At 46.7% G+C, this 21320-nt stretch overlaps 1 protein-coding gene across 6 annotated transcripts in view; it reads right to left on the minus strand.

Moving 5' to 3' along the window:
* The window catches only part of SRGAP3 (SLIT-ROBO Rho GTPase activating protein 3), a 252499-nt gene that overhangs the window by 63296 nt on the left and 167883 nt on the right, over positions 1 to 21320 (minus strand). For all 6 annotated transcript variants that reach the window (XR_006601547.1, XM_004738436.3, XM_004738434.3 and 3 more), the window contains exons 5-9: positions 11579 to 11764; positions 6278 to 6406; positions 4682 to 4903; positions 3267 to 3368; positions 602 to 799 (exon numbers count right to left, since the gene is read on the minus strand). Coding sequence is in view for 5 of the 6 variants with exons in the window: in XM_004738436.3 (XP_004738493.1) it covers positions 602 to 799; positions 3267 to 3368; positions 4682 to 4903; positions 6278 to 6406; positions 11579 to 11764 (837 nt within the window). In the remaining variant the exon portion in view is untranslated. The remainder of the gene's footprint in view (positions 1 to 601; positions 800 to 3266; positions 3369 to 4681; positions 4904 to 6277; positions 6407 to 11578; positions 11765 to 21320) is intronic.

The raw sequence follows: 21320 nt of genomic DNA on the forward strand, positions 1-21320 counted from the left end.
ACTTCTGGGGAGGGGTATGATCGAATGAGATCAAGCATCAGACAGAACATTTCAGGTCCCTTACAATCCCCAAATTCTATGATCACTAAACACATGTTGAACTAAAGCCCCAATGCCCCTTATTCTTGTTCTTCCTTGTTCCAACCGAATGGCATGTAAGTGATCTGGGATTTTACACAAAGTGCCTACAACTCACCAGCACAGATCCCCCAGGGCATGGTTTCCAAGGGCCACACCCAAATTTAAGACACCTTAACATGACAACCATACACTAAACCTTAGGGTTGTTACCTGGGCCTTGCCCCAGGCTCCATCTGCCATTTCCCTCATACCTTACCGAACACAACTCTCTGGTTTTTTCCTAGGTTAGTTGCAAAATACATTAATCCAATATCAATGCTGATGCTCCCCACTGGGAATTTACTTTTTTATATTTTAAAAAGCCAAGCCAGGCAACTTAATTTGGGAAGCATGTTGGGAAAATCTTAGCTCTACCTGACTCACATGGTGTTGCTGGCTCCCACTAGCTTGGGCTGCTCCCCAAATGTCACTGCCAAAAAGGTCAGCAGACAGTGGGCTCTGGGTCCAAGCCGCCACTTACTGTAAAATAAAACATTTCTGTTTCCTGCTGGTTGGCTCTCCTTTTGGCGATGTTGATCTTGCTCATGTAGGTCTCGGAGGCAGCTGACTTCACAGACTCTGTAGATCGACTATGCTGGAAGGCGTCAGAGACATCAAAGTCCTCCACGGTTAGCATGTCCTGTAAGGTCTGCATGGTGGCGTCCAGGGTTTTCCTAACCTGGAGAAACACAGCACGTCAAAAAACCCTTCTACCTCGGAACACCTTTGACACCTCAAAGTCCTTTCCACACTTTATTTCTTCCATGTAAAGCCTATAGGACAAAGATGATCATGTAAAGCCTATAGGACAAAGATGATCATTCCTATTATACTGAGGTGGAAAGTGAGGCCAGTGAGCTGGCTGGGGTGATGACCCACATTGCCCGATCTGAAGTCATTTTGTTGATTGCTTCTGCTGAGGAGAACCTTGGAAGATATTGTGACGAACAAGGAACCTGGGTTTCTAAGTATGTTTCTCTTTTCCTGATTATATGGCCCCAAACTATCTCCTATGGGAAGCAGGTCTTGAAGAGGGATAACATTAGAAATACTCTCAGTGCTCATCCAGAGAGAAGAGGGGACAAAGTCCAGATAGGGTGAGGGCCATCCTCAGTGGACAGACTCTCTGGCTATCCACCCCTGACTTACCAAAAGGTTGACTGAGAAAAGAGAACTCAAGGAAGACACATGCTGAGCCAGTCCTGCAGGACTCCAACTTCTCTCCTGGAGCCAAGTGGGACCCATGGAAGGCTATAGGAGCAGAGCACAGGAGCCCTGACCTTGAAACACCCCTTCACTGACTTGTGTCCTATACTTTGATGGAGGGTCACTCTGAAAACAGTCACAGGGGAAACTGCATCTATATTCATTGTTAAATTGTTGTCACCCGAAGTCTTTCTTGTCACACAGATCTCAACTAAATGTCACCTTCTGGTGACATCAGAACCCCCTGGTTACTATTCCTGATTTAGTGCACATCACTGTTTGATAGTTTGCATACTCATTCATTTGTCGATTTGCTTTCATGTTTATCTATCTATCTTGAATATAATCCCCATGAAAGGAGGTACTATGGTGTCCTGTTTCACTCACTTTACTCTGCATTGAGCACAGTGGTTAGAGCATAGTATGTGCTTAATAAATACTTGAGTAAATATTGAATAAATATTCACTCGTCTAAATGAATACTTGTTGAATATATAAATGAGTGGATCAGTTCTTTCTAAGATAGTCAATAGAAGTTCAGGTACAAAATTAAGCATTTCCATAGCTATAAATGGCTCATACCTAGGAACATTTGCTTCATTCTCTCTGGGGCCCTGATTTTCTACTGAAACCCCATCAACAATGCTATGTATGCACTGTTCCATGTAAACAACTGAAAATGCTTCAGGGGAGGATGTAGAACACAAAGAAAGAAAGAAAACACTTTCTTCATCTCCTTTCTCTCCTCAACATAAATATATAATTCGTTTCTGTATAACCTCCCCCCAGGGGCAGCTTTGATTTGTTGCCATCCTGAGTGACAATCTGTCTCATGTCTGTCCTAGCTCTGTCCTTTGTGGAGACACTGAGCAAACCAGCCCTTTCTGTCCAAGACAGCCCCCTTGAGATGTGAAGACAGGGACCATGACTGCCCATCACCAGCTGTGACTGCTCTCCTCAATGATAAACCTGCCCAAGGTTTTAGGTGACATTCCCCACATCCTGGTGTCCTTTCTCCAAGGGGTTTCTAGCTGGTTGACATCTTCCCCACATAGAGGCATCCAGGCTGGAATAGGATGTTGCCCATCTGGCCTCCTCAGTCCACATCGAAATAGGACCACCACAGCTGGTATTTCCATTTGTATGCTCCTGGTGGTGATCCAGTGTCACCAGCTCTATGGGAGGCGGGCTGGCCACGGTAAGACAGAAGTTCCTTGGGGCTCAGGGTCCATGACACATTTAGTGTGCCCTGGCTTATTTCACTGGGTTATTTAGAATACCTGTAGCTATCTTTGATGATAAATATAACACAAACTCAATGCAGATACCAGAGAAAAGCATACAAAGAAAACAGAAATCACCTATAATTCTTCTACCCAGATATAACCACAATAAACATTTCAAAGTATTTCCTTCCGGACTTTTTTCTTGTAAATAAACAGACATATGGGTGCCTACACTATCCATCCTTAGGATAATACTGAACACAGAGTTCTACTTCCTGTTTTTCTTTATCATCTGGTGGGCATCCCCCCATGCCGTTAAAGATTCTTGGTATGCCCAGCTATAATGGTCATATAATAATTCATCTTTTTTTTTTTTTTTTTTTTACAATTTATTTACTTTAGAAAGAGCAGCAGATAGAATGACAGTGAGGGAGGAGCTGAGGGAGAGAGGGGAGAGAATCTTAAGCAAGGTCCATACCCAGCATGGAGCCCGATGTGGGGCTCCATTTCATAATCCATGAGATCACAATCTGAGCTGTAATCAAGAATCAAATACTTAACCCACTGAGCCACCCAGGCAACCCCCGCTCTGTCATGTAATAAATAATCCATCTTACAGATGAACCCTCTTTTCTTGTGCATTCCATGGCCAGAGTTCCAGCACACGCTGGGCCTTGGTCAGGAAATCCCTTGCATGTGGAGGGGCCCACTCACCTCCTCATTCTCTATCTTGAGAGTGGCCAGTCTGGACTGCAGCTGGTGGTACCGCATGAGCAATTCCGTCTGGACAGGCTGCTGAGCGCTGACCTGGCATACCTGCGAAAGGACAGCCACCGCCTGCGGTCACCCGGGGCTCTGATCACCTGTGTGGAGCCACGGCCTGGGCCACCCTGACGTCCCTACCAAAGGCTGAGGAGACAGGCTGGGAGATGTGAAGTGCAGAGCCCGCCCCTGGCAACACCAGATGGGAACTGGGGCTCTTCCTCCTCCGAAGGCCACCCTTTGTATTGCAAGCTGTGGCCTCTCGGTCATGGTCTTCTAGATGTGCGCAGCCCTTGAGGGTTTATTAAGAGCTTTCATGTAATCTCATTAAGGGAGACTAGTTCCTTTCAAGGCAGGAATTTGTGGTAAGAAAGCCATGCCCTGACAGACACCAGTGAGAAGCAGCATGACTGGAAACAATCAGTGGAGCTGCTCCTCTCGCCCAGCTTCGGTGAGGCAGGAGCACTCTCCGGGGGCGTGGGAGGGGATGGTGGAAGGGAATACTGTTGTCCCCACACCCACTCCACTCAGGGCTCTACTACCCTGTGGGCTGGGCCACCTGGTGTGACTCAGGTGAGAGCATAAGGGAGAGTAGGGCTCGGTGACTGACTAGTCATTTACCACTAACTAGTCATTTACCACTAAATTTAACACTGAGGCCAAAATGTTCGGGTCCAGGCGATGAGTCAAAGAGCTGGACACAAAGGCTGAGGGATGCGCCAGAGGCTGTGGGGAGACCCCACAGAAGGCCTCTCTTTTGCAAATGAAGAAAGTGGGGAGGGATGAAAAGGAACAGTTCAAGGAGCTTTTTGCATAAGGGACTTTGTACAATTGGAGGAAACAGCGTGCTGCTCTGCTCTGTGGCCAGTAACAGGTACCTTTCCCGGGCACTTATTTATCTATTCCAGAACCCGGCAAGGACAGAGCCGCACAAGCACGGAAGGGAGTGCAATGGGTGGCCTGCCTGCCGGACTGGAGGACAAGCAGCGCCCTGGCAAGCCTGGTGGCCAGAGTGACTAAGATGAGGCTCAGCCTCCTGTGATCCGAGGTCACTGGAGGGAAGACGGGGAGATGCCCGTGTGGTGATGCAGAACTCCCTTGGGGTCCACATGTAACTGGGAAGGGTCTGAGGGGAGAGTGAAGGTCCTGCAATGCTGCAGGCAAGATACTTCAGCCAGCAAAGTTAGGATATTTGTGGTAAACGCCTCAGCTGGGCAGCCCCTGGACCAAGAACTTGACCTCAGGCCTCTGAGAGAAATGTCCTGCGTGTGAAGGGGGGCTGGCGTTCCCCTCCCACCAATGTTCTGGGAGCACGTAGAAGAAGAGGCAGAAGCAGCCTCCAGCATGGGCTCCTGCGAGAAACCTACCTCATCCCCCATGTGGGGCTGGAACTCAAACTTGAGTGGAGGACAGAAGACCTGATTGCACATGTCCATGACGGTGTGCTTGTCACTTCGGGAATCCAGGTTGTCCACCGCATTCTCGATGACATCCAACCCCTCGTGGCGAGAGGTCTCCAGGTTGTACTCGGCTGAGAGGTAGGTCCGGAAGGTACGGGCCAGGCTGGCATGAAAGCCCAGATCACAGCACTTGGAGAGAGGCACACAGCAGAAGAGTGCAGGTAAGGGCTGTCACACAGAGGTGGAGGCCACCAGCATTCCCTTTCCCATCATAGTGACTTAAGATGACCTCCCATTCCATAGCCAAATCTTTCCTCCTGGAGGTCCCTGTGCACTCCTACTGCACAAATCACTACTGCACAAATCACCCCAAAGCCTTCAGAGAGAGCTGGGGGTTGTGATTTGGGCAAGAGCAGAACTTATATTAGCTTCTATTAGCTTCTATTAGCTCCCCCAAATTTATCATATTCTTTCTTTTCTCTAGGCCTTCACACATGTATTCCCTCTGCCTGGGATAGGGTTTCATTAGAGGTCACTCCCTCCAGGAAGTCTTCCCTGATGTTCTCCCCACTCAGAGTTTGTCAGGTGTCCCTCCTCTGGGGGTCCACGTCTCCCTCCATCTCCCTCACTGGGACATCTGCCACTTGGCTTTGCAGTTGCCTATAAATGTGTCAGGGTTAGGCATGAGGAGCTCCATGAGAGCAAACCCACAGGTTCTTGTCCATTGCAGTGGCTCAAGACCTGGGGCTAGTAGTAGGTGCTCAAGAAAAATGTGGTAACTGAAAAAGGAGAGGACTGGAAAGAGTGAAAAGTTGTGAGAAAGAGGAAGGGTCTGGCCTCAGGCATGGGAAGGCACGGACAGGGCTGACAGCAACCTCTCTTGGGGATGGGGCAATGTGTCCCTTCTGCAGTCACGGAAAATCAGTGGCCTTCTGACTCCCTGACAGGACATGGCAGAGCCGAGGCAAAGGATCCATCTACCAGTCTGGAACATTTCCTGAGCATCTGTGGGCCAGATCCCTGTCCACATGGGATGGGCAGGCCACAAGAAGGAGTCCCTACCCCAACACAGATGATATGGAAGCTCTCCATGATGATGTCACTCATTTCTCCAAGCCCAGCTCCCCACCCCAGCGTAAGCTATACAGCTGCTACTCAGGGAAGTCAGTGTTCCATTCTTCTTTTACTAAACCTGCCTGATTTCTCCCATAATAATATCCCCTAAACATATAAACATCTATATCACCCTGGGAAACCATCCAGGGCATGAACTGTGTATGATCACCCCTGTATCCCCAAACCTAGCAAAGGGCCTAGTGCAGAGGAGGGTACTTGGAAAGTACAGGTGGAAAACATGTCTGCCTGACCCAACCACGCAGGGGCTGCCAGAGGCCCACTCCCACCCACAAGTGTAGAATCCATGAGGCGACACTCATCTCCCAGGCACCAAAGGCCCATTACCCTGGCCCGCCCTCAGGGCTCAAGGGACAGGCACTTCAGCTTCAGACAAGGGCCAGCCCAGGTGTGGGGCCCTGTTTCATCCCAGACTCCCCAGGTGCTCACGTCGATTAGGTCGGAGACATCGTGGATGTAGTATTTGCTAATGGCTGCATTGGTGGCTGCCAGATTCAGCAAGTAGTCATTCCGGGCCTTTGTGCATTTCAGCTTGTTCTCGGAATACTTCGCCTGCCTCTGGAAGAAGAAGAGAGTAGAGGTGAGAGCTGAGGCACCGACCTGGCTGTCTGTCATCCCTCTCTTGAACCTTCTTCCTTGAGGTTCCACGTTGCCCAGCCTCCTCTGCCCTTCCCTTAAGAGGCCAAGTTCACTTATGCCTCCAGGCTTCAGACTCATTCCCTCTGCGTGGCAAACCATCCTTCCAAGTCCCTGTGTGGCCTGCTTCTTCACATCCTTCAGGTCCTTGCCCAAGGTCATGTGGTCAGAGTGGCCTCTTGTCTGGAAGCGAGTCTTCAGCAACCACAGCGCCCCTCCCCTGCGTTACCTCGCCCTGCTCTTTTTTTTTTTTTCATTTATTTAGTCTTGTTCAATTTTTAGTGATTATTCCTATTTTAATTTACTTTTTTAAAGACTAAATTTTTAGAACAGTTTTAGGTTCGCAGCCAATGTGAGAGCAAGATACAGAGGTTTCCCCTCTACCCACCCCCCATCCCCACACATGCATAGCCTCCCCTGTTATCAATATCCCCCACCAGAGGGTACATGTGTTACAACTGATAAACCTACAGTGACACATCATAGTCACCCAGAGTCTATAGTTTACATTAGAGATCACTCGTGGTGTTTTATATTCTGTGGGTTTTGGCAAGTGTATAATATACTTATCCATCATTATAATCTCAAACAGGGTAGTTTCCTGCCCTACATACATGCTCTGTGCTCCATCTCTCCATCCCTCCCTGCCACCTAACCCCTGGCAACCACTGATCTTTTTCCTGTCTCCACAGTTTTGTCTTTTCCAGAATATCATCGTGGTTGGAATCATAAAGTGGCCTTTTCAGATTGGCTTCTTCCACTCAGTAATATGCATTTAAGGTTCCTCCACGTCTTCTCAGGGCTTGCTAGCTCATTTCTTTGTAGCACTAACATTCTGTTGTCTGGATGTACCATGGTTTACTTATCCATTCACCTGCTGAGGGATTTCTTGGTTGTTCTATTTTTCTTTATAAGCATTTTTCATCACCTGAAATTATATTTTTTACCTCTTTGTTAACTTGCTGGTATTTGGTGTCCACCACTGGAAAGTAAGTTCTATAAAGTCAGGGACCTGATCTGCCCTATTCATCACTGGGCCTGTAGCACCCAGAACTCTCTGCACAGTCGGCATTAAGCACTTTTCTCTGGCTCTCTGGACATAAATGTTGGGAAAGGCAGAGTGGGCAGTCTTAGCCAGGAGCTGGATGGCTTCCCTAGGCAGCTGCTTCTGTCCTGGACCAGACTGGGCAGGTAGAGGTCATGAGAAAGTGGGTTGGAGAGCTGTCTACTTGCCCCTTGCAGGTGATGAGTCCCATTCTGGGTAGAAAAACAGCTCTCCGTAAAGGAACAGGATTTTTCCTCTTCACATAGGCACTCTTAAACCTTCCTTATTCCAAGCAAAACTATGGCAATGGCCCAAGTGTCCACTGATGGATGAGTGGATAAAGAAGATATAATACACACACACACACTCAACACACACATGCACACACACACACACACACCAGAGTATTATTCAGCTATTTAAAAAATGAAATCATACCACTTGCAACAAAATGAATGGATCTAGAGGGTATAATAAGTGAAAAAGTCAGATGAAGACAAATACCATATGATTTCAGTCATATATGGAATTTAAGAAATAAAACAAACAAAAAGGGACAAATAAAAAAATGACAACTCTACAGCAAACAAATTGGTCATTACCAGAAGGGAGGTGGGTTGGGCATGGGTGACATAGATGACGGGAATTAAGAGTACATGAATCATGATGAGCACTGAGTAATGTGCAGAATTATTGATTCATTATATTGCACAACTGATACTAATATACCAAATACTAACTATACTGGAACTAAAATTTTTAAAAATTTAAAATTTAAAAACCAGCGTTTTTATTCCAGATCTAGTTCTCCTAGCTATTCAATAGAGATGTTTCTATGTCAACCTTTGAATTCTCTTCAGAGATCTCCTCTGACCTTTCCCCATGGTCCACCTAGTCTGGGAAACAGACTTCTTCTGGTAGTTACCAATCCTATACTAGCCATGCACCCACCCCCTCACAGAGATTTTTGATACTCCTCACCCATTCCCAGGGGGCTATAATGGCCCCCAAACCACTTCCAGCCCTTCATCGATTCATAAAATTTTGTATCTAGAACAAACAGGGTTCTGAAAGGGAGATGGGGTGGGGAGTTAGGTGAGCCTGGTGGTGGCTATTATGGAAGGCACATATTGCATGGAGCACTGGGTGTGGTGCATTTAAACAATGAATCTTGGAACACTGAAAAAATAAAATAAAATTTAAAAAATAGGATATTAAAGGTATCTCAGTTTAATTCACCCATTTCACAGATGAGAACATGAAAACCAAAAAGAAGTAGCTGAGGGGCACCTGGCTTGCTTAGTTAGTAGATTGTGTGACTCTTACTGTCAGGGTCATAAGTTTGAGCCCCATGTTGGGTGTGGAGACTTCTTTTAAAAAAGGGGCTTGGGGGGCGCCTGGGTGGCTCAGTGGATTAAGCCGCTGCCTTTGGCTCAGGTCATGATCTCAGTGTCCTGGGATCAAGCCCTGCATCGGGCTCTCTGCTCAGCAGGGAGCCTGCTTCCCTTCTTCTCTCTCTCTGCCTAGTTGTGATCTCTCTCTCTCTCTCAAATAAATAAATAAAATCTTTAAAAAAATTAAAAAGGGGCTTGGGGCGGCTGGGTGGCTGAGTGGATTAAGCCGCTGCCTTGGGCTCAGGTCATGATCTCAGGGTCCTCGGATCGAGCCCCACATCTGCCTCAGCATCCCTGCTGAGCAGAGAGCCTGCTTCCTTCTCTCTCTCTGCCTGACTCTCTGCCTACTTGTGATCTCTCTCTCTTAAAATCTTAAAAAAAGGGGGGGGGCCTTGTCCAAAATCTAAATGGCTCATTAGCCATAACTCTGAACTAAACTTAAGTCTCCGAACCTCCCAGTCAGTGGTCTCTCTACCTCTCTATTTATCTCCAAAGTTATAGTTCTATAAAATTCCTTGCCTGCCTATCTTATTTTTATTTATTTATTTATTTATCTGTTTATCGTATATCCACAGATTTGTATAACAATCACCACTATCTAAATTTAGAATACTTTCATCAACTCAAAAAGAAACCTTCTACCCATTAGCAGTCACTCTTCATTCTCCTCTGCCCCAGCTCCTGGCAACAAATAATCTACTTTCTGTCTCTATGTATTTGTCTATTCTGGATATTTCATATAAAGAGACTCATACAATATTATGACTGGTTTCTTTCATTTAGCATATTGTTTTCAAGGTACATTGTGTTGTAGTCTGTATCAGCACTTCACTCCTCTTCCTGGCTGAATAATATTCCACAGTGTGGCTAAACCACATTGCACTCATCCAGATGAACATCTGGATTGTTTCTCCCTTTTGGCTATTGTGATTAATGCTACTAGGAACATTCCTGTGCAGGCTTCTGTGTGGAAGTATGTTTTCATTTCTCTGGGTGGATACCTGAGAATTGTTGAGTCATAGGATAACTTCATGTTTAACATTTTGAGGAACTGACAAATTATTTTCCAAAGTGGCTGAATCATTTTATGTTCCCTCCAGCAATGTATAAGGGTGCCAATTCCTCTGCCACCTCACTAACACTTGTGATTGTCACCTGTTTTTATTTTAGCCAGCCTAGTGGGTATGAAAATAGTGTGTCACTGGGTTTGGATTTGTATTTCCTTAATGACTAATAATGCTGAGCATCTTTTCATGTGCTCCTTGACCACTCATGCAAGTTCTTCAGAGAAAGGTCTATTCAAATCCTTTACCTATTGTTTAAAAAGATTTTATTTATTTATTTGACAGAGGGAGAGAGATATGCAAGAAGAGGGAATACAAGCAGGAGGAATGGGAGAGGGAGAAGCAGGTTTCATGCTGAGTGAGGAGCCCGATGCGGGGCTCGATCCCAGGATCCTGGGATCACAACCCGAGCCGAAGGCAGATACCCAAGGGCTGAGCCACCCTTTACCCATTTTTTAATTGGGTCTCTAATTATTGGGGAACCTACTTTTCTTTGCCTTTGGAAATTACCCTGGAACCTTGTTTTATTTGCTTATGGTTAGTTTTCCAGCTCACCTAGGCCCCGGTGAATTTCTTTTCCACTCAATCTATCATTTTTAAGAGCTGCAGGACCATATAAATCATAGAATGAGATGCAGAAAAGCCCAAATAAATATCTGGTGCAATGTCTGGCACCTAGAAAGAGCTCAAAATATGTGTACTGATCGCATGGAATGAATAAATGCAGAGAACTCAACAAGAAAATCATGGCTTTTACACAGAAAGAAACTTTAGAAGTACTCTAGTCTAGGATAACAAAAGCATGTTAAATTCCCCTCTAAATTCCCTGGCGATTGCAGACATCGTTAAATGATCACAACACTGTTTTTAACTAATGCCTGGGGAGGGGCTTCACAGTCTTCAACACAGAGCTCTGGGCGGCTACTACCCGTGGATCAGAGTTGACCTGAGAGAGGAGAGTCATTTGCCATCAACCATCAGATTTTAAAACCGAGGTTCAGAGAAGTACTGTAAATGTGGCACTTTCAAAACTCCAACTGCCTGAGTCCAAAATGAGCACTCATTTCTCTGTGCCCTACTAAAGCACGTGTCCAGCACCAAGACACAGTGATTCTAAATCTCCCATCTTGGGCTTGCCAGCGGCATTTTGGATGGGTTCTTCCTTGGGCTCCCAGGTGCTGGTTGGTAGCCCAGTGCTGTTTTCCTCCTATTGGGACCTGCCCTGCCCCAACTAGCTCTCCAGCCACCGAAATGGCCTCCTGAGCAAGGTCCTGCCCCTCCAAATGCCTGGTGATTCCTGCCCATCTGAGAACGTGCTTGCTGGGCGTGAGTCTTGTCACTGTTCAGCTCTCTTGTCAGCTGAGCGCTTTCTCTGCCTGCTGATCCTGGCACGAGGCCAGGCCTAACAAGTGCCAGAGAGGCCTGGCCAGCCCTGCCTCCTCCATGACACTGACCTCCAAGAGCGCACATGCTGGCACCCTGCTTCTATCCCACATCCCTCAGGGTGCAGAGGGGGAAAGCCAAGGCTGTCAGCAGGGAGTATGCGCCTGCCTCCTGCCCTGCCCTCAGTTTCTCTGAGGCCCTCACTTACCTTCTCCTTCATCTTCTCGATCTTCTTCACAGAGCTGCGGCGCTGGGGCCGGTCCTCGTGACGAAGCAGGTTCATGCTGAGGTCTCCCGACTTGTTGAACTGCTTCTCCTCTTGCTTCTCAGCCTCTTTCAGCTTGCTTTCTGCACTGATGCTCTCCGCATGGTACATGTGGTAGGTTTTCATGACCTGGGGACACACACGGGCAGGAAATCAGCAGCCTGCATGGCCCGGCATGCGGCCCCGGTGCTTCCAGCCTCCTTCAGGCTCTGTATCCTGCCCTCTTCCCATCACATACTCTGAGTTCCCCACTGTGCTTTACTTGCACACAAGCTCTGCGGACTAGAAATGATGATGACCACCAGTAGCAGCCTCGCTGCCATTATTGTCTTCAGCAACAGCATGAAGTCCTCACTGAATGCCAGGAATGGATGAATAAATTTAAAAGTTTTCATGCACTTGGGTATCTCAGAGGTGATAGGACATACTTGGCCCTCCTTGGCCCTGCCAGCCATGACTCTTGTCCCTCACCTCCTCCCCACAGGGTCACTGGGAAGCCCCCTCCTCCCATACTCATAGAACTTCCATGGGAACATGCAAATCGTTTTCTCAGCTGTTTCCTTATTGGCCTGCAAATGGCTCTGTCCCCAAAAGGAGTATTACTGGAAATACTAATTGCTATTCTATGCTTTCTGAAATAAACTTATCCTTGGCTATACAGTGAATTCCCACGAAGCAAACCACACTTTGCTCTTCTACTTCTATAGTAAAAGTCAGATATTATTATAAAAAGGGAGTTTTTGAGACAGAAGAAATTCTAAACGTTATCTAATCCAACCACCAAATTTTACAAATAGGGAAACTGAGGCCTAGAAGGACTAAGTGGTTTATCCACGATTGGACAATATCATCAGTCTAATCTCCAAACTTTGCATCAGCGGAGGCAATATCACAATCAAGCTGCAGAGCACTTTAACTATACCACAAAGATCCCTACCCCTTCCCCAAGCCCAGACAATCAACTGATTTGCTTTCTGTCACTGCAGTGGAGTTTTGTGCATTCTAAAACTTCATATACATGGAACCAAAGCATATAATTTCTGTGGGGTCTGCCCTCTTTCATTCAGCATAATTTTTCTCCCACGTCATATCAGTTTTTATTACTGAATAGTATTTCTCTATCATATAGCATTGTGTATCTATGTCACTATTTGTGTATTTATTCATACATTAATAGTTACTTGGGTTGTTCACAGTTTTGGTCTATCATGAATAAAGCTGCTTAAAATGTTCATGTATAATTCTTTGTGTGGATGTATGTTTTCATTTCTCTCAGGTAAATACCTAGGAGTGGAACGGAGGGTCATATAGGAAGAGTACATTTAGCCAAATTAAAAATCTGGTCTCTGACTTTTAATCCACCACTCTTTCTACCATATTATACAGTTTCTGTAATTCAGTACCATTTTCTCAGCAGGTATGAACAGTTTGGGCAGCCTTACAGCAAGCCAGGCAGTCCTATACTAATAGGACACTATCTCCCAGTCCCCAACCTTTCCTATGCAATATCAAGTTTATGAGCATCCCTCTGTGCTAAGAAACACACGAAATTTCTAGATTCCAAGGCTTTTGAACCTTGTTTGTTCTCTTCTGTTGTTTGGATAATTACAGCAGGAAAAGAGCAGAGGCTTCCATGTGGGGCTGGGATACACTCCTGTCTAATGGGGCCCTTTAAGTCAGGGAACTTGGAATGAATTCCTGGCCAGCATTATAACCTTATTTGCTCTCATATGAACTGTGAAGTCAGTTTATTACAGTGAAGAATTATTCTGTAACTCTTACCATGAAATCACAGCATTGATCTGTTGCATAGAAAATAGGCCAGGAGTTAATGGGGGAGCATCTGCTGTAGAACGCGGTAGGTATTGTAGAGTATGAACTCTGGTACAAACATCTGGGCTGAATCCTGATGGTGCCACTTACCAGCTGTGTGACCTTCGGCAAGTCACAGAACCTCTCTGACCTCTGCTTCCTCATCTGTAAAATGGGGATAACCAAGGCAACTACCTCATAGATTTGTTATGAAGACTAAATGAGTTCACTTAGGTAAAGTGCTAGAATAATACCTGCCATATAGTAAGAAACACGTAGACATCAGCTGCTACCATCACCACCACCACCACCACCACCATCAGCACCCCTGATTTGGGCTGAGGGTTTGAGAACCTCGAATTTACTCACCTGACTTCAGGAAAACGCTAAAGAAAATTAGCTAATATGCAAAATGTTATTCTATACCATGTTTCTCCCTTCCTCTTTCATCTTGAAAGCCTTCCCAAATTTCAAAACAATAAATGAATAAAAAATGCAATCAACTTTTCTTCATTGGTCTTGGTGGAAGACCTCTTCTCTGATTCCCCTCATGGCTGATTTTCTGAGCTGCCATAAAGCCTCTAGAGATTCCATTCTCCGTGATTTCATCCACTCCTTAGGCCAGTTCCACTAAATTTATTTCCAAACTTAGTGGACCAGAGTGTGCCAGATCAATGTATTCTCGACATCTAGTGGCCAAAAGGAATGACTGCAGGCTTACAGGTAACCAAAGCAATTGCCAGTTTTCCCACCATCTTTATACCAGCGCTCCTGCAATGTCACACAGGTAAGACCTGGGAATGCCTGCTGAAGTCTCTCAGCCCCGCCCCCCCTTTCCATTCTCACGCTTTTCTCCTTTCCTCCACATACACAGGCACTATTGGTTTCTTTGCTTCCTACCATACTGCTGGTAGTGTCCATTTCTGGACTCACCCCTTTCTGGGTTCAATGATTCCTGCTAAAGCCACTTTTTCTGTTTCAGCTGCTGAAGTCTGCTTATCTCACCATTTATCATCTGTGTTGAACAGAACAGAGGAAGAGAGAGCATTTCTATTTGCAATTAGATCTTCCTGTCCAATCATCCATGCATCCATCCATTTATTCACTCAAGGTCAGCATCCCAGCTGGGTGTTCTCAGCCTCCCACATTTCCCTTTGCCTACTTTTCCACTCGAAGCACAGAGTACTCTGCCTCCTCTGCAACAAACCAAGCTTCCTAGTACATTTCTCTGAACTGAGGTGCAAAAGTCCCATAGCCAGAGGACCCTGGGGCTAAACTCCCAGTGATCCAACTGGTAATTCCTGATCCTAAAAATAACAGTGAACTTGATTGCTCAGGATGATTTATATCTGACAGCTGCCACATAAGAGTTTACCTGGGGACCTCTCAGAAACGAGTTTAACTATATCCAGAATCCTCTAGATGTTTCCTTTATTTAATTACCTGAAACACAGGCTTTAGCATGAAAGATCCTTAGCTCAATAGTTTAGAAGAGTCTTCTCAATATTACCAGCCCAGGATGTGTTAAATAATACTTAAACTTATCAATTACTTCAGAGTTTGCAAACCTCTTTTATTATCCCCAAGGAGCATTTAATTAACCTTTACCCCAACCCTGGGAGGCAGTATGGTACCAATAATGGTGATAACAGCCAACACTTACTGAGCACTTACTACATGCCCAGCCTTGTTCTAAACACTCTACATATATTAACGCTCATTTCTTACAAAAACCCTAGGAGGTAGACACTACATGACCGCAGCTTTACAGATACAGAAACCACAAAAGAGGAACAAAGGGATTCTCTACCCTACAGGGACTGGAGACTTGGTTTTGAGACTCAGCCTTCCCCTCAAACTTGCTGGGTGACTGTGGCAGCAGCTTATCCTCTCTGTGCTGCCTGGCGGAGACCAGAATGGGGGTGGATAGGAAGGTGCTCCATAAGTTGTGACTATAAAGTGACTGGCTGACAGCAGTGTTGGGGCTGGGAAGGTAGCAGAGGTGGATGCAAGTGTTCAGCTGAGGCCAAGGCACTGAGACCCAGCCTTCAACTTGGCACTTCTGAAGAACCCCTCAGACACCCACCTGGCTTAATGCGTGGCTTAGTGGGCTACATTCCAACCCTCCAGAACCTATCAGGGAGACCCCCTGGAACAAGTCTAACATAGGGTGAGAAGGACCCTGTAGGGACATATAAATTGAGACCACTGTTCTTGGACACAGATCAGTTTCATACATTCTCAAAAGGCTCTCCAGATATCTTGGTGTATTAACCCATCATTGAAAGAAACCGGGGCCCAGAAATGGCAAGTAAATTGCACAAAGTCACAGAGCAAGCCAGAGAGCTAGGACTTCTGAGCTGTGGACACTTGCTGTTTGTAGTAATCATGCTGCCTCTTGCTGCATACACTTTGCTTTCTGCATCTTCCCAAATCCCCAGATCATGAAATCAAGTATTATACGTATAGTCCCTCAGACCCTCATTTAAATGCAAAAGAAGCCAAAAGAAATATGGAAGTTGAGAGCATCAAAAAAAAGGGGGGGGGGACATGCTGGGGCAAGATAAGAATCCCGTTTGACAATAGGTCCTCAACAAGTAAGCTCACACGCACTTCTTCTACCCCACAGACAGGGCTGTCTCTGAGCCACCCAAGAGCTGTGTATGGGGGAAATTCCGGGCCAGTGAATGCCAAAGACATCCTGGAAGGAAAAGCGAGTTCCCAAATTTCAGTATGACCACCCATACTCTGTGTGGCCTACGTTCTCTCTGGAACTTATAATTGCTATCTTCTTTACTCTTTTTGCATGTCCACACACTGTTTCACTGCAACTAGAGTGCAAAGTCCAGAGGGCCAGGACCCAGTTCGTGAACATATTCCCTGTACTAAAGCAGAGAGTGGTACCCAGCAAGTATCAGTATATATCTGTACGCATGAATGAATGACAGCTGGCCGGGTGTGTAGGTGAAAGACTGATCGATGGAAGGATGGACAGAGAGGGAGATGGTTGAACGGACAGATGGGTGAGTGGGTAAACAGATGGGTGGGTGGATGGATGGATGGATGGATAGATGGATGGATGCAAATAACAGAGCAAAGAGAGGAGGGAGAACAAAGTGGGACAGATACAGTTCTACTGCCTTTGGCTCTGGTGAATACATCTGGAAGTAGGGAGGCAGCTACATCTTTGATCAATATTTATTTGTTCAGTATTTCTTCAAATACTTGTTCAAACATTATTCAAATATTATTCAAATATTTGTTCAATATTACTGAATAGCTCCTTATGCGCCAGGTATTGTACTAGGAAATACTATAGTGTTAAAGACAGACAGGGTCTCCTGTGTATTCATCACAGAATACACTCTCTAGAGGGGACATGGACAAGTTATCACATGGTGTAACAAGCGTTATGATAAGGGAAATATAGGATACTAAAGGATAGCTTTCTTTTTTTATATTTACTTTTTTTTAAGATTTTTTTTTAATTTGTCAGAGAGAGAGAGAGTGAACACAGGCAGACAGAATGGCAGGCAAAGGCAGAGGGATAAGCAGACTCCCTGCCGAGCAAGGAGCCTGATGTGGGACTCGATCCCAGGATGCTAGGATCATGACCTGAGCCGAAGGCAGCTGCTTAACCAACTGAGCCACCCAGGCGTCCCTAAAGGATAGCTTTCTAGAAGAAGTGTCATCTGGAGTGAAACTTGAAGAGGAGCACCTGGGTAACTGAGTTGATTGAGCATCTGCCTTGGCTCAGGTCATGATCCCGGGGTCCTTGCTCAGCAGGGAGTCTTTTTCTCGTGCTCTCTCTGCCCCTCTGTCTGCTTGCATATGTTTGCTCTCTAATAAATAAAATCTTTAAAAAATAATAAAAATAAATAAACTGAACCTTGAAGGAAGAGTAGCTGTTACCTGTGTGAACAGGGCAGGGGTGGGGGTAGAATATTCCAGAAAAAGGGAGCGCTGTAAGCACTAAGCCCAGAAAGCACAGGAGTTAAATGGGTTTGAGGAACAGCTTACACGTAGACGTGTATCAGGTGTTTGCTTGAGTACTCGCCAAAGAAGTCACCTCCATATTATCCCCCAGACACTTCCCCTAGGTGAATACCTGTTATTTTTCTCTGCCTGGGATCATCCAGAGTCCTCTTCTTTCTGGAACAGCTTCCCAACATTTTTTTTTTTTTTTTGAGGAAATCCCCAAAATTCCCCACCAGCATTCTAGTCCCGGTGGCTCATGGGAGACTGACCCCTTCCTCCAATCCCAGGAGCGGGCATGAGACCCAGGCCTGACTAAACATGATGTTAACCTGACCACAGTGACTGGAGCCCAGGATCCCAACCAGGCCACTCCAGGACTTTGAAATATTCTACTTTTTCTGGAATATTCTACCCCCACCCCTGCCCTGTTCACACGCTGGAAAGGGTATATTATTTTTCCACCAGGAGGCACCCGAGCTGATAAAAAGTGACTTTGTCACCCCGTGGGAGAAACGTGCCTGATCATGAAGACATCACAGAGGAAAGCAAACAGATGGACTGATGGACGGAAAGAGCCAAGGAGGGAGGGAGGCAGAGGAAGGGAGGAGGAAAAGGGACGGAGGGAATAGGATAAAATGGAGGAGGTGTGCTCTCGGCCTTTGATCTGGTGAGGCTGCCGCGAAGGTGTGGGGAGAAGAGCTCCACCTCGATCATTAGGTTCTCTACTGAGCAGCTTGTGATGGGCCAGATCCGACACCAGGTGCTGGCAATCCGACTCTGTGGAAACAGGGTGTGTGTGCCTCACAGAATACACGCCGTACTGGGGAGACAGCCACGCAGGTGTGTGAACCTGAGATTCGATACCCTGATTCTTCATTCCTGCCAGCTCGCGTGGATTCCTGCCCCTCGCTATCGAAGGAGCCCCCGCTAGCCTCCCCATTGCCCACCTCAGTCCTGGGCCCCACCGGCCCACCTCAGTGCCCAACTCACACACAGACAGTACTGACCGCCTGAGCAGGGGGCTGCTGGCGCTATATCCCAGCTTCCTGCTTCGCTGCTGCCTTCAGGGCTGCTTCCCCAGCCTCCCTATGGCCCCTGGGGAAATCCAGGGTCCTTCAGATCCAAATCAAATGCCACCTCTTCTCGGTGGCCTCCCCGATACCCAGGTGGACTTCATCTCCCCACCCTTCCTCCCACTGTGTCCATATCCCCACAAGGACACTTGACACGGGGTGTAGCCATGTCCCGTCATCTGGACACAGTGGAGGATCAGTAAATGCAAACTGAGCGAGTGAAGGAGTAAAGTTTTGGAGGGAGAGCTGGGGGAGGTGAGAAGACTGTCTGGAGGGAAACCTCGTCTCCCTGCTCCTAGGACCACTTCCATCCCTAAGGGAACCTGGGCCACACCCTGGCCAGCAGGCTGTGGTGGTTGGGCAGAGCCCGCCTTGCCTACCTCACCCTGAGCTGGAGGCATGCCCTTGTCTCCCTCTGGGGGTAACATGACAGGAAGCCAAAAGCTGGAGCAGAGCCTTAAAGTTCCTCTAGTCTCGTGCCTTTGTGCTACAGATGGGTGAAATCAAGGACCAGAGTCCAGCTAACTTGCACTGGGCCAGTGTTTCTCAAAGTGTGAAATGGGAACCACCTGTGTCAGCAAGATGATTTTAGGTGTTACAGACGTATTAATAACCCTTCCAGTTCTCTTCAGTTCTGTCAGCGGGGAAAACTCAGTCCGGTGCTCACAGGTCTAATACCTCTACTGCTGCTGAGTGGACACCAGCGGGAATGAATGCTTTTGCACCTTCATTTAACTTCCGGAACCCTTCTGTTTTCACCAAGCTGTCTGTCGTCCACTAATGTAAAAGACCATATCCTTCCAAAACAAATGTATGTAGGACTTACATATATTTATAGAAATAATTTAATGTATTTCTATAAGTAACTTAGGGGAGTAGACTAGGAGCTGGCTCTGTCACTCTGTCACCAGCCAGGTGACCTTCAGCTGGCTACCTGACCTCTCTGTGTCTCATATCCCTCACCTCTAAAATGGGCTGGGAATACTAACAGCCACCTCAGTGGGTCATGATGAGGATGAAATGAATTAAGATATGTAAAGCATTTCGTTCAGTGCCCAGCCCATGAGAAGCATCATATAAAAGGAGAGCCTCTAATTATTAGGCTATGAATCAATCTCCAAAATAGATCTTCAAAAGCAAGATACAGAACTCTAGGTCCCATTGTTACCACCTGCATAAAAACAGGGGCGGGCAGGACACACCCATCCGTGTATGCCTGTTGATGGAGCAGACAGCTCTGTGGGAAGGTACTGCTGAACTAGAAACCAGGAACCGAGGTTGTATGGAGCAAGGGGCACTCGGGCAACAGGAGACCTACTTCTATGTAACTCTCTACTGTTTAATCATTGCTTTTTACCAAGTATTATCCATTTCTAAATTTTTTGAGAAGGAAAGTGCCTCTGGCTGGAGTGTGGGGTATGCATAATAGAGAGCATGCCTCGGGAATGGGAGAACAGTCAGCGGGCGATTGCCCTTTTGCAGGCAAAACAGCCGCTGGGCTCTGACCTGCGTGGTGGCGATGGAGGTTGGAGGAGAGAGGAAAGATGCCCAAGTGCATAGGAAAAATATTTATGCTCCATTCTTTCATAAAATACACAATGATTTAGCATTGGTGTTTGCCAGGCATCGTGCTATGCTCTCTGCCACTTACTCTTCTCAGAACGACCCAGAGATGAGCTGGTAATATCCCCACAGTCAGAGGGTGTGACAAGGGACAGGGTCTTGAACCCAGGACCAGCTGACTCTAAAACTTGTACTCTTCCCAATGCACAAGGTGGCTTTCCCCCTGATTTGTTAGGGGGAGATTTTTTTTTTAAGTGAATCAATGTAAAGGAAAATATTAGAGAAAGGAGAGAAGACCCAATGGCCTGATGGAACCATGAATGGTGACAGACAAAGAGGCATCACTCCAGAAAGACTCGGGGTGAGCCCGGGATGGAGCTGGAGACAGAACCCCCGTGGCTGGGCTCCTAGTCTCAGGCTCGCCTCACCACCTGCATCTCTGAGGGTCGACATCAGAAAGGAGACGCCTTCCCAAAAATTTGCCTGGGGGCCCACGGTTGACTTCACGCCCCTGAGCGCAGCGCAAAATCAAATCAAAGCCTGAGCAAGTGGAAAATAGAGTCCATTCGTTACACCCATCAGTTTCTACCTGTCGCCAGCTGTGGCTGGGTGTGGACACTCCTCAGGCCCCCTCCATGTTACCCCGAGCCAAGTCTCAGAGGCCCCTTCTGCTGCTGGGAGCCTGTAAGGCAGGTGGCCTTGCCTGGGAAAGCCTGGAGCACTGCAACTGAGCACAAAGAAAGGGCCACCCGAGGGATGCTGCAGCATTTGTCACTTCAAAACACGACAGATAACGTTTCATGATCTAGGACGATTACTGGTAATCTGAACATATTTTTAGCTAAATGATGAAAACACAGTGGGGTTTTTTGTTGTCTGTTTGTTTTGTTTTTGCATCCCCTGGAAGGATTAGCAATTGGCCCACACTGTCAACTTCTGCCCTTTTTCCCTCCCAGGCTGACATATGATGATGGAGGGCTATCTTGTGTCAGGCTGACGGATGGGAGTTCAGGGGAAAATGAGTGAGGTGGGGTTTGCGGGGGGCGCTGTACACACATGCTCACACATGCACCTGTGTTTGCACACATGCTAGCACATTTTAAAAGGAGGGCACCTCAAGGTGATGAATACAGAGGGAAGGTATCTTAAGTGAATGAATGAATGAATGAATGAATGAATGAATAGACAAACAAAAGAACGAAAGAGCAAAATGGCCAGCCTTGCAATCTCCTCTGCATCCTGGTCTCAGATGGCAACAA

This window comes from Mustela putorius, unplaced genomic scaffold, assembly GCF_011764305.1.
Source record: "Mustela putorius furo isolate JIRA1106 unplaced genomic scaffold, ASM1176430v1.1 tig00003850_pilon_pilon_pilon, whole genome shotgun sequence".
Classification (NCBI taxonomy): domain Eukaryota; kingdom Metazoa; phylum Chordata; class Mammalia; order Carnivora; family Mustelidae; genus Mustela; species Mustela putorius.